The 16,703-nt window shown below is 39.0% G+C and overlaps 1 protein-coding gene across 1 annotated transcript; it reads left to right on the top strand.

The window, feature by feature from the left end:
• The first annotated feature begins 3,954 nt into the window (after nucleotides 1-3,954).
• On the top strand, nucleotides 3,955-13,810 carry C4BPB (complement component 4 binding protein beta). Its single transcript, XM_047705809.1, has 6 exons — nucleotides 3,955-4,274; nucleotides 5,239-5,409; nucleotides 7,053-7,229; nucleotides 11,646-11,739; nucleotides 12,930-13,056; nucleotides 13,592-13,810. The coding sequence occupies exons 1-6, from the start codon at nucleotides 4,217-4,219 to the stop codon at nucleotides 13,733-13,735; spliced, it is 771 nt and encodes a 256-aa protein (XP_047561765.1). The 5' UTR covers nucleotides 3,955-4,216; the 3' UTR covers nucleotides 13,736-13,810.
• The last annotated feature ends 2,893 nt before the right edge of the window (nucleotides 13,811-16,703 follow it).

The following is a 16,703-nucleotide window of genomic DNA, read 5'->3' as shown; positions in this document are numbered from 1 at the left end:
AAAAAATCCATCCATTTGATACTAACTTCTTTAAGCAGAGGGGAAGAATTTGTGGGATTCTGAAATGTCTACTTTTTTTAAAACCAGACATTGTAGAATACTTAGGAATTTGAATGGATTGTAACAAGGATAGCTTCACTAACCTCTGGGGCAGCAGGGGCAGGGGTGTAGGGGGTGATAATTTCTTTTTCTTAATCTCAAGGCACCTGGTGCATCTTTTGTGCTCATTAAACCAGTGTCACACCATTCCCGTCACCACAGGCAGAGCACCTCACTTCCGAGCTCCCTTCTGAATTCCCAAGGGCACCTAGATACCTTCTTGCTGGTATGCAGTACCTTCCCTGTGAAGACTTGGTCAGATTCCAGAGACCAGCTTCTCCTCACGATTAAAGGAAATAATTTCACAAGCACAGGACGCCCTGAGAAGCGGTGTTCCAGAGCTAATAGGGCCTTGCCTCAAAACGGGTAGTACCTTCACTGAGCATCCAGGCTATTTTCAGAGAATAGCTTTTTTAGTCATTTGGATTTTCTTCCTTAGTGACCCTTTTACCTTATTTTACATTCAATTTTCATGCCAGAGTGTCTCCTTGTTTGTCCTTTGCCTTTTCAGAATTGGACCGAAAGAGAAATAGTATCTGGGCACAATTTAATAAAGTCTATTAACCATTCTTTTCTGAAATGCTTACTTTTTTAAAACCAGACATTGTAGAATACTTAGGAATTTAAATTTAAATTCCTGGGTCATTTTACTCAAACCCTGGTAGAGCGTTCTTTTTTTTGCATTGATCAGTGTCTCAGATTAGAAGGTGAAGGTGCCAGCTATCCCGGAACAGCAGCACCTTTTATGTGACAGGAGGTTACTCTCCCCTGCAAGGTGGGTAGAGATCAGTAGCCTAGGGCAGGAATGATGCTTCCTCCATCATCTCAGGCCTTCTGCCCTGCAGTCCTTCTGTGCTTCTATCGTGTTAACTCATCATCCTCAGAATGTGTTGAAGTCTATCCGCTAGTACCATGTGGCAATGGGAGCTCCAGGAATCCTGTCTCCATTTCAGTCAGCAGGAAAGAGCACAAAGGCACACTAACTTCTTGCTGTCGTGCCTGTCTGTCTCTACTCACCATCAAAGCTCATACTACAGTGTTTCATGAAGAATTAGGGCTTTTAAAAATTTCTATGAGTTTTTATCTCATGTAATCTGCATAAAGGCTAATTTTCTGGCTCAAGTTTTTCTTGGTGAAGCATTCAGGAAACAACTAATACATTAAAAAAATCATTGGAAAAACATTTTAAACTTTTTCTGAATTGCCTTGACAAAGACCAAAGAGAATCTAATCATAACCTACTAGAGAATTTAAAGTCATCTTTTTCCAGTTCTCTTAAAACCTTACACACACACACACACACACACACACACACACACACACAAAGTTTAACTCCTCATACCTCCTGCCAGCCTAAGCCCAGCAGCCTTTCCGGCTCACTTCCTGATCACTTCACGAGTTGCTATCTGCTCATTCTTTTGCTGAGCAAGCAAACCAGTCAGTACAACTTCAGCACTTTCCCTGTTACCTCAGTGCTCCAGAAAATCTGGATTGATCAAATTGCCCTTAATGTCCAAAGGTCTAGAAGGGTTTGTGAATTCTCATTTATTAATTTTGCTAAGCCTGGACACTTGTAATAAAATGTATAATCCTAAAATTCCTTATATGTAATCCCCCAATCCAAAAAGCTTTGAAAACAAAGTTTTCTTCCAATTTATTTGACAGGAAAATATGACCTAAACTTCGTGAGGATATTTATAGTCTCCATATATCTCACTTAGTGTAAATATTTTTATATTTCATAGAGAAATAAGACAATATTATACATAATATGGTATCTTTCTAAAGCCCTCATCTGAATCTAAAATAAACCATTGAGAGGAAGGATTATTTGCAATTATTTCCTATAGTAATGCTCTATTTTATTAGGAATTTAGGAGTTCATCATTTAGGACTAAACAAATTCCTAATTTTAAGAGTAAGCAAAATTTTCTTTCACTATTTTTAAAATCATTTATTGTACAAACATATACATTAGCTGCTGGAGAACTTATATGCTTCAAGAAATAGACTATGTGGTATGTTAAATAAAATTACTTCAAACCTGACAAGAGAGACAAAAAAGAAATCGCTGAAGAAATTTTTCCATGGGTAACTGAGTATTGTAGACCCTCTCTGGGGTTGTTGATTTCATGGGAGTGTGTAATTCTGATTGACTTTCTATTAATTAGGTATTTTTTTTACAACGCTATAAGACTAGAGGTTCATTTGTAGAAAATGGATAAGAATGCAGATGATTCTTTTCTGAAAACAATGCAAATATTCCTGATAAGGCAAATGCATTTTGTCCTGTAGAGATTCAATAAATTTCTATCAGTTGGAAAAGCTCATTCCAAATATTATAGTTTGTTGCCATGTGTGATATTAAACAGTTTTACATCAGAGAAGTCACTTCAGAAGGCCTTTGACTTGAATATTTAAATCAGTTCCTCAAATTCTTCTTTGAATTAGTTGTAGCATCTAAATGTTTCTCTGATTAATGAGCTGAATAAAATCTTTGACACATTTATTTCATCATATACTTATATGAGTATTAGTATACTTATATGAGTATACGATTACCCTTTCGAGAACCACACTTTAAAAGGTGCTTGCAGAGGCGCCTGGGTGGCTCAGTTGGTTAAGCGTCTGCCTTTGGCTCAGGTTATGATCCCAGGATGCTGGGATCAAGTCCCACATTGAGCTCCTTGCTCAGCGGAGAGTCTGTTTCTCCCTCTGCCGGCTGCTCCTCCTGCTTGTGCTCTCTCTCTCTGACAAATAAATAAATAAAAATCTTAAAAAAATGAAAGACACTTGCACTATAGGAACTCACATATTTGTTGAGTGAGGATAAGCTATGGAAAAACCATAAAGGCAGTATATAGTAAATGATAAATTATTGGTATGGATTTGAGGAGCTCTACTAGAGCTTCTGTATGATTATGTTCTCTTTTATTTGTCCCGCATTGCTCTTATTTACCTAGCAGACAATTCTGCTTTGCATTATGGAGTGCCTGCGAAGGAAATACACATGGGACAGGACCCTTATGCTCGAGTTGTTAACAGTCTTGTGTGGGAAAAAGACATGAACAAATCATCATAAAGTAATGATATCGGATGGAGAAGAGAAAAACGGTTAAGACCTTACTGGGTCCTTATGCTTTATGTGTATTATGATGCTTTATATTATTTTATTAAAACCTAAAATTTTGGAGGAACTTTACCCCCAATTTTATCACTGGAGCAGGGACAACCAGCTAATTGCTATAATAGTCAGGAAGAAGAAGGTGGGAGCCCCAAAGCAATTTCACATGTTTTAATTCCTGAGACTAAAGCTTTTCCCTCAACTCCCTCTTAGTTCATTTGGTTGACTCTGGACTCAGGCTAAACCCCGGCCCCCAAAGACCCGCAGAATGGGATCCTGGGCGCAGGCCTGGCAGATGTGCACATGGTGTTGCTACAGGACTTTGGAGTTTTTTCTCAGGTTTGGACATAATCAGGATCAGCTAATTGCTGGGAAGCTGTAGATCTGGGAGGTCAGAGATAAGGTGAGGTTAGTTCACTTCCTTGAGCTTTCCAGTTTTCAGAGTTTGGTGCTGCCTGGACACCTGGTATGTGACAAATGAAGGGGAGATGGCCCTCAGAGCTGGGTTTCAGTTGGGAAAGCACTACAGATCGGTCCACTCGCCCCCGCCTGCAAAGCTGGAGGGCGTTGCAGAAGCTGGACTATAAACACTAGCAAATATTGACAGAACTGAGGGTCATGGCTAAATCCTCTGGTCCAAGTCTGTGGTAGCAGGATAAGCATGCAGTTCACAGGAACTGGTCAACTAGATTTGCATAACGGAACTCGGGCAGTTTCTAAAACCGAGTTTTAAAACTGGCAGCTTGTCAGCCTCTCCCCCGCTTCATGTTTTTGCAGAATCCCTCCCAGCTCTAATTTCCTCATAGCTGTTCAGATTTCCTGCTGTAGCATTTTTTTTTTTTAATTCTTCCAAGGGAGAGAAATCAGGACAACCTCTTCTCTAGGAGGGAGGTGGTTGGTATCCTAAGCTGTGTGAGAAGATCTGCTTTGATCCAAACCAGGTGTTGTCTGGTTTGTGTTCATTCCAGCCTGGGCCAAGCAACTGATCACAAGATGTTTTTTTGGTTTGTGTGCTATCTTGTGGTTGTGTGGCTGATTTCTGCCTCAGATGGTGCGTATGCTTAAGTCTGGTTTATAAGGCACTTGATATCAGGTCTAAGGTTTTAATGAAAGTTTAATCAATGAAATGTATTTCCTTTATTGGAAAATCTCAAATTGCTTGGCCTAATGCAATGTACTCAGAGGGGCTTAGTAAAATATTTTTTTTAAACAAAATTTATTTATCTGACAAGGAGTAGGAGAGAGAGTGGGGGGGCATAGTAGAGGAAGAGGGAAAAGCAGGCTCCCCACTGAGCAGGGAGCCTGATGCGGGGCTCGATTCCAGGACCCTGGGATCATGACCTGAGCTGAAGGCAGGGGCTTAATCGGCTGAGCTATCCAGGTGCCACAAGGGCTTAGTAAATATTTAATGATGATTCTGCTTTATGACATGGGTGGTTAACAGTTAACTTTCCTTTTCTGTTCTGGGAGCAAAAAGTACCAGTTTCAAAATATTGAGAGGTCTTATCTGTTATACACTCCAGGAATATTCTTTGGAAAGGGGATTGTTTCTTTAGAGGTAGATAACTTATGGTTGAAATTTTTTTTATTTAAAAGATTTTATTTATTTATGGCTGAGTTTTTTTTTTAATTTAAAGATTTTATTTATTAATTTGAGAGAGAGTGAAAGCAAGAGAGATCACAGAGGGAGAGGGGGAAATAGACTCACCACTGAGAGGAGAGCCTGATGTGGGGATCCATCCGAGGATCCTGGGATTATGACCTGACATAATCCCAGATTATGACAGTCGCTTAACTAACTGAGCCACCCAGGTGCCTCACTTATGGCTGAATTTGAGTGAATCCAGTTACCCTTTTGAAAACAAAACTTTGGGAATTATTGGGAGGGGAGGGAAGTGGATGGACATAGACATGGAAGAGTATCCATAATCCAGCAAAAAGACACTTGGATGGTGGTCTAACAAGCCTTCCTCATGGCACATGACATGTCAGGTGAATCTTTTTCCTTCCAACAGAGAGCTGTCCAGAACTTCCCTCAGTGGAAAATGGCATAATTGTTATAAAGGAGGTAGAAGGACAAATTCTGGGGACCTACCTTTGTATCAAGGGCTACCACCTGGTAGGAGAGAAAACCTTATTTTGCAATGCCTCTGTGGAGTGGAATGCTCCTGTTCCCACATGTCACCGTAAGTTTGATTTTCCTGTTTCTTTGTATATCTTGTCATCCTACTGGATTCTTTCACATCCTACTTCCTGTTGGCCATGTTCAAACTGTATAAGAAAAGAATTCTTGGGGTACTTGGGGGGCACAGTGGGTTAAAGCCTCTGCCTTCCGCTCAGGTCGTGATCTCAAGGTGCTGGTATCGAGCCCTGCATCGGCTCTTTGCTCAGTCCCTCTCCCTCTGCAACTCCCTCTGCAACTCCCCCTGCTTGTGCTTGTGCGCTCTCTTTCTCTCTCTCTCTCTCACTGTGTCAAATAAGTAAATAAAATCCTTAAAAAAAAAAAGAAAGAGAAAATCCTCAATTTCTATGAATTCATTTTTAAAGCGCTTGGGTGGGGACGCCTGGGTGGCTCAGTTGGTTAAGCAGCTGCCTTCAGCTCAGGTCATGATCCCAGCGTCCTGGGATCGAGTCCCACATCGGGCTCCTTGCTCGGCAGGGAGCCTGCTTCTCCCTCTGCCTCTGCCTGCCACTCTGTCTGCCTGTGCTCACTCTCGATTCTCTCTCTATGACAAAATAAATAAATAAAATCTTTAAAAAAATAAAAAATAAAAAAAAATAAAGCGCTTGGGTGGGACTTCTCTTAGAAGCTACAGGATTGGCTCTTGCTCAGTACTGATTCCATTAATTGATTAATTGATTGAATTAATAGACACAATCAACCCTGCAGGAAGAAAAGAATTTCTTCCATGTATTAAAACTACCTTTTTTGGGCTACAATTTGTTTAATACTATACTCCTTTAAAATTTTTATGTTATAAAAAAATCTAAACATATACAAAAGAGAGAAGATTAAAATCAACTCATACATACTTACCACTTATCTTCCACAATTACCCACATATAACTAATCTTCTGTCTTCTACAGTTCTGCTTTGCATTATTATTATTTTGAAGTAAATAATATTTTGAAGTAAATATGTATTTTATCCATTATATAACTTTTGAACTGGGAAAAATTTATGTTCTCAACGTACAAATGTGGTAACTGAGGTCCAAGTGACTTGCTCAAGTTCACAACACTCATTTGTGGTGTCTGTAGAGACAGAGAATCACTAGTTAATATCCTCGTAATTACTACTATTTTTAGGACTAGCTCGGTTTGTTCTCCAGACCAATATGTTTGTCCTTTATTTATATGACCAAAGTCATCTCTCTCTGCATTTTCTCCTGGGTTTTTTGTTTGTTTGTTTTTGTTTTTTTAACCTGAGAAAAGCAAAATGAAACAAAGTAAAACATGATGAGTGACGTGTACCTTTGGCTGGATGGAAGGAAGGGAACCCTTGCCTCAAACATAGAGTGAAGAGTTTTCAGCAGGGCTTGACAGGAGGATAAACACACTATTGATCATTTCCAGTTCTATGCTTAATTACTTCTCATAAGTTCAAGTGCCAACTCTCACCCTTGTGCATGACCAAGACTTTTCCTGCCACTCTCAGGCCAACCGGCTCTTTTCACATCCAGTGTCGGTAGGGTTTGGTCCTATGTACTAGTGCAGTTTGAAGTCCCTATTAAAAAGCTCTGCTTTAGTTCTGATTTCTCAGCAAAGCCTGAGAAATTCTTGCCTTTGCAGGTGTCCTTTCAGATCACTTCCCCTTTTCTTCTTCAGTGGGCCACTGTCCTGACCCTGTGCTGGTGAATGGCGAACCCAGTTCCCTGGGTCCTGTCAACGTGAATGACAAAATCACTTTTAAGTGCAATGAGGACTACATTCTTAAGGGCAGCAATTGGAGTCAGTGCCTGGACAACCACACCTGGATGCCTCCCTTGCCTGTCTGCAAAAGCAGTAAGTAGGAGAGAATTTAAGTGTAAATCCAAAGACACCGAGCAGATAACCTCATTTTCCGTGTCTGGGAAGCTTTGGGAGCTAGGAAGCAGCCAAGAAACAAGTAGGGCTCACAGAGCCAAGCCTCACCTTGAATGATGTGGTCCAGTGAAACAAACAACATCCAAACAATAAACCCTCCGCCCCCACACTCACCTTTAAATTAGGATTCCTGTCCTACTAAGTCCAACATGGGATTGTTTGGGGCATCTGACATTTTAAAAAAAAATTTCATGATAATGACTTAAAGTTCTTATTTGAAGAATACACAAAAACGGGGCAAGGACAGTAACTTATCCACTGCCAAATTACACAAAATAAGAGTTGAAAGAAATTGCCTCCTTCTAACAGTAATTCACGACTCTCAGAGAGACTTAGTTGGATGTGTGTGTTGTTTGTTTCATGACTTTTACGTTTATGCAGACATTTTAAATAAAAGCATACACACATATTGACACATGTATATACATACAAAAAATGGGAATTTATGTATTTTTAATTGCTTATTTTTGATGTAACATTACACATGGAAATCTAGTTCAGATCAGTATATGTGGCTCTATCTCCTGCTTTTATTTTTTTTTCTATCTCCTGCTTTTAAATAATAATGTGGATGTGCCATAATTTATTCCACATCTCTGTGTTGATGAACATTTATCCTATTTCTGTATTTTTGCTATTATAATTCTGCAGTAAATGTTATATAAATGTATACACATACATATATTTTTGTGCCTGTGCTATTATTTCGTTAGTCTGGATTCCTAGAATGATTGGTGGGTCACAGGATATATTTATTTGTCAAATATACTTAGAGGATCCAAGAAATTCTACTAAAAATGTTATTCTTGGGCACTAAATAATATTGAAAAATCAATAGTATTACTTTCTAATAATTATGAGATGAATACTGAAATGTAAAATAATTTCACTCGTGAGACCTATATGAAAATTTACTGAAGGACATAAAATAATACTTAAATAAAAGAAAAGATATGCCATGACCCTGGATGGATGGACTGGAATTACAATGTAACTCTGAGCAGAATTTTAAATTTAAAAATATAAAACAAAAAATTAAGTTTATTTGGAAAGGTACATATCTAACATTAAAGATTTATTTAGTGAAAGACTTAATTTTTTAGAGCACTTCTAATTTTATAATAAAAGTGAAGGAAAGGCACAGAGATTTTCCATATACTCCCCACCCCACACATGCACATTATCAATACCATTCGCCAGAGTAGTACCTTTTTTTTTTTCCCAAGGATGAACCAATATTGACATATCATGATCACCCCAAATCCATAGTTACCTAAGTATTCACTCTTGGTGTTGTACATTCAGTGGGTCTGGACGTATGCCTAATGGCATATAGCTACCATTATAATATCATACAGAGTGTTTTTGCTGCCCTAAAAATCCTCTGTGTTCCATTTATTCATCTCTCTACCTTCCCTACCTCTCAACCACTGACCTTTTTAATTATAATAATGTTCAATTAGCCAGCATTTGGTACATCATTAGTTTTTGACGTAGTATTCAACGGTTCATTAGTTGTGTATGAAACCCAGTGCTCATCACCCCATGTGCCCTCCTTAACATCTGTCACTTGGTGAGTTCTGAAGGACATCTTGGCTGCTTCCAAAGTTTGGCAATTATGGATAAAGCTGCTATACATATCAGGTGCGGGTTTTTGTGGGGACATAAGTTTTCAACACCTTTGGATAAATTCCAAACAGTTGTTGGATCTTAAGATATTTAGCTTTGTGAGAAACCATCATACTGCCTTCCAGAGTGGTTATATCATCGTGCTTTCCCACCAGCAATGGAGGAGGAGTCTTGTTGCTCCACATCCTCATCAGCATTTGGTGTCATCAGTGTTCCAGATTTCAGCCATTCCCATAGTTGTGTAGTGGTATCTCATTGTTGTTTTAATTTACATTTCTTGATGATGTACACTCATTTTCCATCTGTATATATCGTCTTTGGTGAGGTGTCTGTTAAGGTCTTTGGCCCGTTTTTTAATCAGATGGTTTTCTTCTTGTTGAGTTTTAAGAGTTCTTTGTATACTTTGGATAACAGTCCTTTATAAGATTTGTCTTCTGCAAATATTTTCTCCCAGCCTATGGGTGGTCATCTCATTCTCTTTATATGTCCTTCCTAGCACAGAAGTTTTAAATTTTAATGAATTCCAGTTGATTAACTGTTTCATGGATGGTGACTTTACAGCTGTATCTAAAAAGTTGTCCCTCCCTATACCCAAGGTTGTCTAGGTTTTCTCCTACATTACCTTCTAGGTGTTTCATAGTTTTGTATTTTACATTCAAGCCTATGATCCATTTTGAGTTAATTTTTGTGAAGGATATAGTAGATAGACAGTTTAAAAACATGAACTATAGTTAGCCTCTTTTAGGGAGTTTGTAGTTACTTAAAACACGCATATATAGGAGACACAGTTAAATTACATGCACATACCATCAACATTAGCTTGAACAAGTTTAAAGTATTTATTTCCACCAGCCTTTTCTGTTTTACTCTTTAAATTCAATACTTCCTATCCTTGCTCAGAAATGTAGAATCTCTGTCTTTTTGCCTCAGTTCATTGCCCAATTTTAGGGGATGCTCCTGAGGTCCCTGATTAAAGCAGATTTTTTTCTGTTTAAAGATCTATATCATCTCCTTCAGTTCAAAACTGTATGCTTAAAAGTCACCAGAAAAGCTGTATAAACTGGAGATCCTTAATCAATTCATTAAAATTCTTTTTCCTTTCCTCTATACAGCTTTTGAACTCAGTTTTTGATCTTTTTGTTTAATTCAATTAATTAACATATATGTATTGTTTCAGGGGTATAGGTCTGTGATTCGTCAGTTTTATATAATACCCAGTGCTCATTACAACACATATCCTCCCCAGTGTCCATCACCCATTTACCCCATTTACCCCCTCCCCCCAATGCCCTCCCATCCAGGAACCCTCAATTTGTTTCCTATGATTAAGAGTCTCTTATGGTTTGTCTCCCTCTCTGGTTTTGTCTTATTCTATTTTTCCTCTCTTCCCCTATGATCCTATTTTGTTTCTTAAATTCTACATATCAGTGAGATCATATGAAAATTGTCTTTCTCTGATTGACTTATTTCACTTAGCGTAATACCCTCTAGTTCCATTCCTGTAGGTGCAAATGGCAAGATTTCATTTTTTTAGATGGCTGTGTAATATTCCGTTGTATATATATATATCACATCTTCATTATCCATTCATCTGTCAATGGACATCTGGGTTCTTTAAAAGTTATTAACTGCTTGAAGAAAACACTTGTGTTGTAGAAAAATACAAAGAAAACATTTAATTATCTACAAACCTACTACTCAGAAATAACAGAATACTTGGATATGTAATCTTCAGGGTTTTTTTCTGTTCATATATGATTTTGCATGAGTGTGTTTTACAAAAATAGTATTATATGCTGCTGTTATAATTACATTTATTAGTATGATTTTATTTATTTATTTGACAGAGAGAAAGAGATCACAAGTAGGCAGAGAGGCAGGCAGAGAGAGATGGGGGGAAGCAGGCTCCCTGCTCAGCATTGATGCAGGGCTCAATCCCAGGACTCTGGGATCATGACCTGAGCTGAAGGTAGAGGCTTAACCCACTGAGCCACCCAGGCACCCCCTAATACATGTTCTTTTATGCTTGCTGGTTTTGCTCAACTATTTGTTTTGAAGGTATTTATGTTTCCATAAGTATTCACCTACATAATCATTCTTAACTTACCCTTTACTCCTGATCCCTGTGTTCAGACTCAATGTCAGAGCTCAAAGGGACTTTGGAGATAATATTATTTAAGCTGCTCATCTTATAGCTTAGAAGAAATCCAAGAAGGATGAAATAATGGTTAGTGGAAGAGCCAGAACTGAAATTCACAACATCTACTACTTTGTCCAGCTCTCTTTATAGACTCCTCTTATTTGCTCCCCACTGTATTCTCCCTGTTTCTGAAGCTCTCATATTGCACAATTCTGTCCCACGAGAATGCCAGGGTCCTTTTGAACTCAGACCATTTATCTCCTGTCTCAGGGAGTTACTTCTCCTATGTCTACCTCTGGTTTAATTTTTTGATTCTTGTCCCCTGACAGTCTCTGCAACGTAAACTTCCTTTCCTCAAGCTCATGCCAATCAGAAAGCTCTCTCAAACTGTTAATGACTCAGAGGATAAGCAAGGGGAGGGGATCTTTCCCATGGATAAATACAATTTGACCAGAAGGAAATGAACGGAGAAAGTGTCCCCAGATCCCACATGGATGGTTATACTTAGAGGCTGCTGTTAATTGAGTACAACTCATAACTGTCACTCTTGTACTCTTGTTTCTCAGGAGACTGTGGCCCTCCTGGGAATCCAGCTCATGGCTATTTTGAAGGAAGAGATTTCAACTCAGGATCTACCATTACTTATCACTGTGAAGACAAGTAAGTATATGCAGCAGCCGTTCAAATGCAAGAACTTGCGCATTGACCCATAGCATTGTTTTGGGGAATGACCCAGTCCATCTCACCTAATGCCCCTATGTCCTGCTGCCTCAGCAATCTGAGCTCATTCTGATTTTCAGAGCTGCTTTAGCTCACTACCAGCTCTCCCCAAGCTCTAGAAGATAGACTGATCCCCTTATTTATCCTAGAGAAGATATTTAAAATGTATGGTTTTCTAATGAACCTTGGAATAAAAGCTCAAAGAAATATAGACCATATGGAACTGCAGAAAAAGAATGATTTATTATTCCAGCCTGCCCCCCAACATATTTGTAAATATATATATTTGAGTATATATATTCCTTAAAAAAAAAAAAAAGAAAGAAAGTAAAAGAAGGAGAATGATTTAATACATCCTAATTGAAGTCGAACCTTAATTTAGACTACCTAATCACCCACCTTACAGATCTACTCTTTCCTTGGCTTCATTCAGTCTTCCTACCTCAGGGTCATGTCTCCACATTAGCATTTCAGTCTCATTATATACTTCTAGTGGACTTGCAGTCAACTCTCGTGTTTTTCTGATTAAAAGCTGTAGCTCCTTTGTAAGATTTATTTGAGGGTTATCTCTAGCTTTCCACTCCTCTTTAGAGGGTGGAAGGCAGATGCTTTTTTAAATTATTGAATGATGACGTGCTTCCTCCCTCTCCCTCCCCACCCAACAACTGTGTAAACACACATATTCAGAATTTCTCACTTCTCCATGTTTTATAGGTTGCGTTGTCACTTGGATCCTCTCTACCCCCAAGGAGAATGGTTTTAGTTGATTACTGTTTGGTAATACTGAAATCACTTAGCATGCATTAAGGCTCAAGGAAGTGGATTCTATCACAGTAGGAAATACTGAAATACAACTATACAGAACCAGCATTGGTTGCCCAGTTTAGAAAGTGTTGTTGCCATTCTTTTTTTTTTTTAATTTTATTTATTTATTTGACAGAGATCACAAGTAGGCAGAGAGACAGGCAGAGAGAGGGGGGAAGCAGACTCTCTGCAGAGCAGAGAGCCTGATGTAGGGATGTAGGAATCGATCCCAGGACCCTGGAATCATGACCTGAGCCGAAGGCAGAGGCCTTAACCCACTGAGCCACGCAGGCACCCCTATTGTTGCCATTCTGACTTCTGTTCAGGTACCACTTAGTGGGCACGCGGGACCAACAGTGCGTTGATGGGGAGTGGAGCAGTGCACTTCCCATCTGTGAATTGATCCAGGAAGCTCCCAAGCCAATTCCACAGACTGCGTTTGAGAAGGCACTTGTAAGTAGTAGGCTGTTGTCTGTCTTCACGGTGGTATCTCCAGGGCCTGGCATCAGTCCTGGTGCATGCTCAGTCGATATCTGAAGGGTTGTTACAAGGGGGCTCATAAACTGTTAACTCACATTTTTACATACCTGAATTCTCATTCACCACCATCATCACCAACACCTCATGAGGGCTTGTTGGTAGAAGTTAAGGACTTGCGGACTTTATAGAGCAAGATTTCTAAGCTCGTATCTTAGACTTACACATATTGCTGTGAAAAGTCTCTGAAATTCTTCTAGATTCCAAAAACCATGGATCAGGTCATTTTCATTGAGATCCCTCTTTTCGTTTATATTTATTGCTGAGATAATAATAAGTATATAAAAGCCAGAAGATTTAAAGGATTTATCATGTTGAAGACCCAGATTTGTATTTAAGCTGGCCAGGTTCTCAGCCCCCAGTCAGGGACCTAAACACTACTCATTAGCTTCAGACTATACAGCTGGATCTTAGTTCTTAGGTTATAACTTAATTTTTTTTTCTTTTTCAGTTTGCCTTTCAGGAAAATAAAGAACTTTGCAAAGCCATAGAGAACTTTGTGCAAAGACTGAAGGAAAATGACTTAACAATGGAGGAACTGAAATACTCTCTGGAAAAAAAGAAAGCTGAGTTAGAGGCAAAAATGTTGTCCTGACGTTGTAACTGAGCAGACTGGGTAATCTGGGTAATAGAAATGCACCTAGGAATAAATTTTCTCTTGGTTCTAAAACTAGTTTTGGGGACGCCTGGGTGGCTCAGTTGGTTAAGCAGCTGCCTTCCGCTCAGGTCATGATCCCGGCGTCCTGGGATCAGTCCCACATCGGGCTCCTTGCTCATCAGGGAGCCTGCTTCTCCCTCTGCCTCTGCCTGCCATTCTGTCTGCCCATGCTTGCTCTCTCTCCCTCTCTCTCTGACAAATAAATAAATAAAATCTTTAAAAAAAAATAAAACTAGTTTTGGAGTTTTCTCTCATTAGACTGAAACTCAACTTCATAGAAATCAACTGTAGTTGCATAAACCACCGTGTGTGTGTGTGTGTGTGTGTGTGTGTGTGTGTGTGTGTGTGTGTGTTTCTCAGAATGTGGAAACACCAAGTGTGGCCATTGTCTGTTTAAGACCAGAATTAGCACATCAATGGGGAGTGGAGGATCTAATTTCCTGTCTGTAAGGAGAATGGGAAGCTCAGATCTCAGCTAAGGGTATGCCTCATATTTTAATGAGAGATCAATGGTGAGGCAAAACAACCTCAGATTAACCAAGACCTATGAAGCAAAAATTAACCTCTCATTTTGAGAAAATAGGTTCACAACAGTTACATCCTTGAAATGACCTGTTGAGACAAAAATAGAATTAGGACTTAAACTGTCTTTGAGTTTCCCCTATATCTTGTTTATGAAACCCAAATTTCTAAATTTTCCTCAGTAATATTGCTTACCACCTCTGGATGAAACCTATTCCTGCCTGGTAAATTTGAGATGGTAAAATATAAGTGAATATATTTTCTTTTTAGAGGGCAGAAGAAGCCAGAATCCTGAGGTAGGACAGGTTTTCCTATCATGATGTCATACTGAGACGATATGACAAACTTCTGTGTCTCACTCTGACCCCTACCAAAAGACATAGGAAATCTGGATGAAATACAAACAAAATACAAAAGAGAGCTTGAAATAATGGAATGTCCCTAGATGAAATTATGAAGGAGAATAGAAATAGGAATAAGAAACTCTCAAGTAACCCACATTCTATTAATAGACACAGGACAGGTATACGTACATCATTAATTCAGAGCAGTTAGAACGAAATAAACAACTTTCACAGAACAGTGAGCTGGGGGAGTTCAGCTTCAAGAAGGAGACCATCTGTCTGGAAGAGGAGGAGGCAGGAAAATCATTAAGAAAAGTCACAGTTCTTGGGCTTTTAAAAGTGAGTAGGATTGAGAGACAAAGTTTAAAGAAGATGTTTGTTGCAAGTGGAAAGATTTGAGAAATGTAGTAAGAGCATCATAAAGAGCCATAAGCTTTTGAACCAAGTAAATCCACTCCTCAGCTTCATCTAACTTGAGCAAAATGATTTCTGATTTGAAGCTATTCATTCTACTATTGTATATATTGTCCATACTGGGGAGACCTTGTGAACATTTGAAATGTCCAATCTTAGGAATGTTTTTAGTAAATTATGGCCCATCAAATGTAATGCAACCTCTTATTGTAATTATCAACAGAAAATCTTAAAAATATAATCCTAAGTACAAGTAGAATACAGAATAATAAGAACTTATGATCGCATTTCTATAAAACCTTTCTTCTTGTAGAGGAGGACGAGTCAGTAACAGGCACAGAGGAAAACAGGTATCTTAGGATGGTGAAACTCCAGGTGTTTATTCTCTTAAAGTTCTTTAAATTTTTTTTAAGATTTTACTTATTTATTTGAGAGAGAGAAAAAGAGAGCATATGAGCAGGGGCAGAGGAGAGGGAGAAGTCGACTCCTCTGCTGAGCAGGGAACCTGATGTGGGGCTCGATCCCATGACCTGAATGGAAGGCACATGCTTAACCAACTGAGCCACCCAATTTCTCCAAGTCCTTTAATGTTTTAAATTGAGTTTTTAATAGTAAGTTTTAAAAAACGTGTTGTGCAGAGAGGCAGGAAAGATGGAACCTGCTTAGGGAATGGCAGATGGCCTGGTTTGGCCTGGATAAAGCATGGGAAGTGACGAGAGAGAAACGTAGACAGATACATTAAAGCCAGTTGGTGGAGCCTTTTAAAGGGCATATTAGAGAATTTAAACTTTATTTGGTAAACAGTGAGTGGAGATCAAGAAAAGAAGTGAAAATGACAGAACACAGATTTTGCTCACAACAGTGTGTAGTATGGGTAGAAGTAGGGAAGAATAGAGAGAAAGAAACCATATAAGAACTATTGCAGTAGTCCATGTAGGAGACAATGATGACTGGAATTGGATGATGGCAGCAGAAACAGAGAAAGAGAATATCAGACACAAGAGACTTGGGAAAATCAAATAAAAACAATTTATCAACTCATTGAACATTGGAGGATGAGGGAGAGGAAGGGTTTAAAGGTGAGTTTGAAATTCCATTCCTGGCAGCCTGGATTATTGTAGGGGTCAGAAGGTGAAGCTTCTGGGCAGAAAATGAGAAGTTCCCCTTTGGATGTGTGGCATGTAATGTACTTGTAGGATGTCTGATGGGCAACAAAAAACGTTAAGTCTGCATTTCGGAGAGTAATCAGAGATAACGAGGTGGTTATGGAGCGGTTTTCTTATAAGGAATAGTTAAGGCCATGAGAGTGGTTACGATAATTTTAAGGATAATGAAGAGAAAAATTTTTGAAAAGAGGAATCTGGGACCTATCTATAGGAATGGATGAGAAAGAATAAGAAGAGATAAGAACTAAGAAAGAGCATTTCATGAAAGAGAGGAATCAGAGAAGTTCGGGGTAATGGAAGCCAAAGGAGAGGGGTTTCAGAAAGGAGATCATTGGCAGTGTTTGGGGCTGCCGAGAAATCACGTGATAAGTTCAAGAAATCTTGGATTTGGAGATAAGGCCTGGCCTGAAAGAGGTGTGTCCCTAAGGGAGGAAGAAGCCAGACTGGAAGGCCATGATA

Source organism: Lutra lutra, chromosome 15, assembly GCF_902655055.1.
Source record: "Lutra lutra chromosome 15, mLutLut1.2, whole genome shotgun sequence".
NCBI classification, from domain to species: domain Eukaryota; kingdom Metazoa; phylum Chordata; class Mammalia; order Carnivora; family Mustelidae; genus Lutra; species Lutra lutra.
This window is presented reverse-complemented; position numbering and strand designations above follow the sequence as displayed.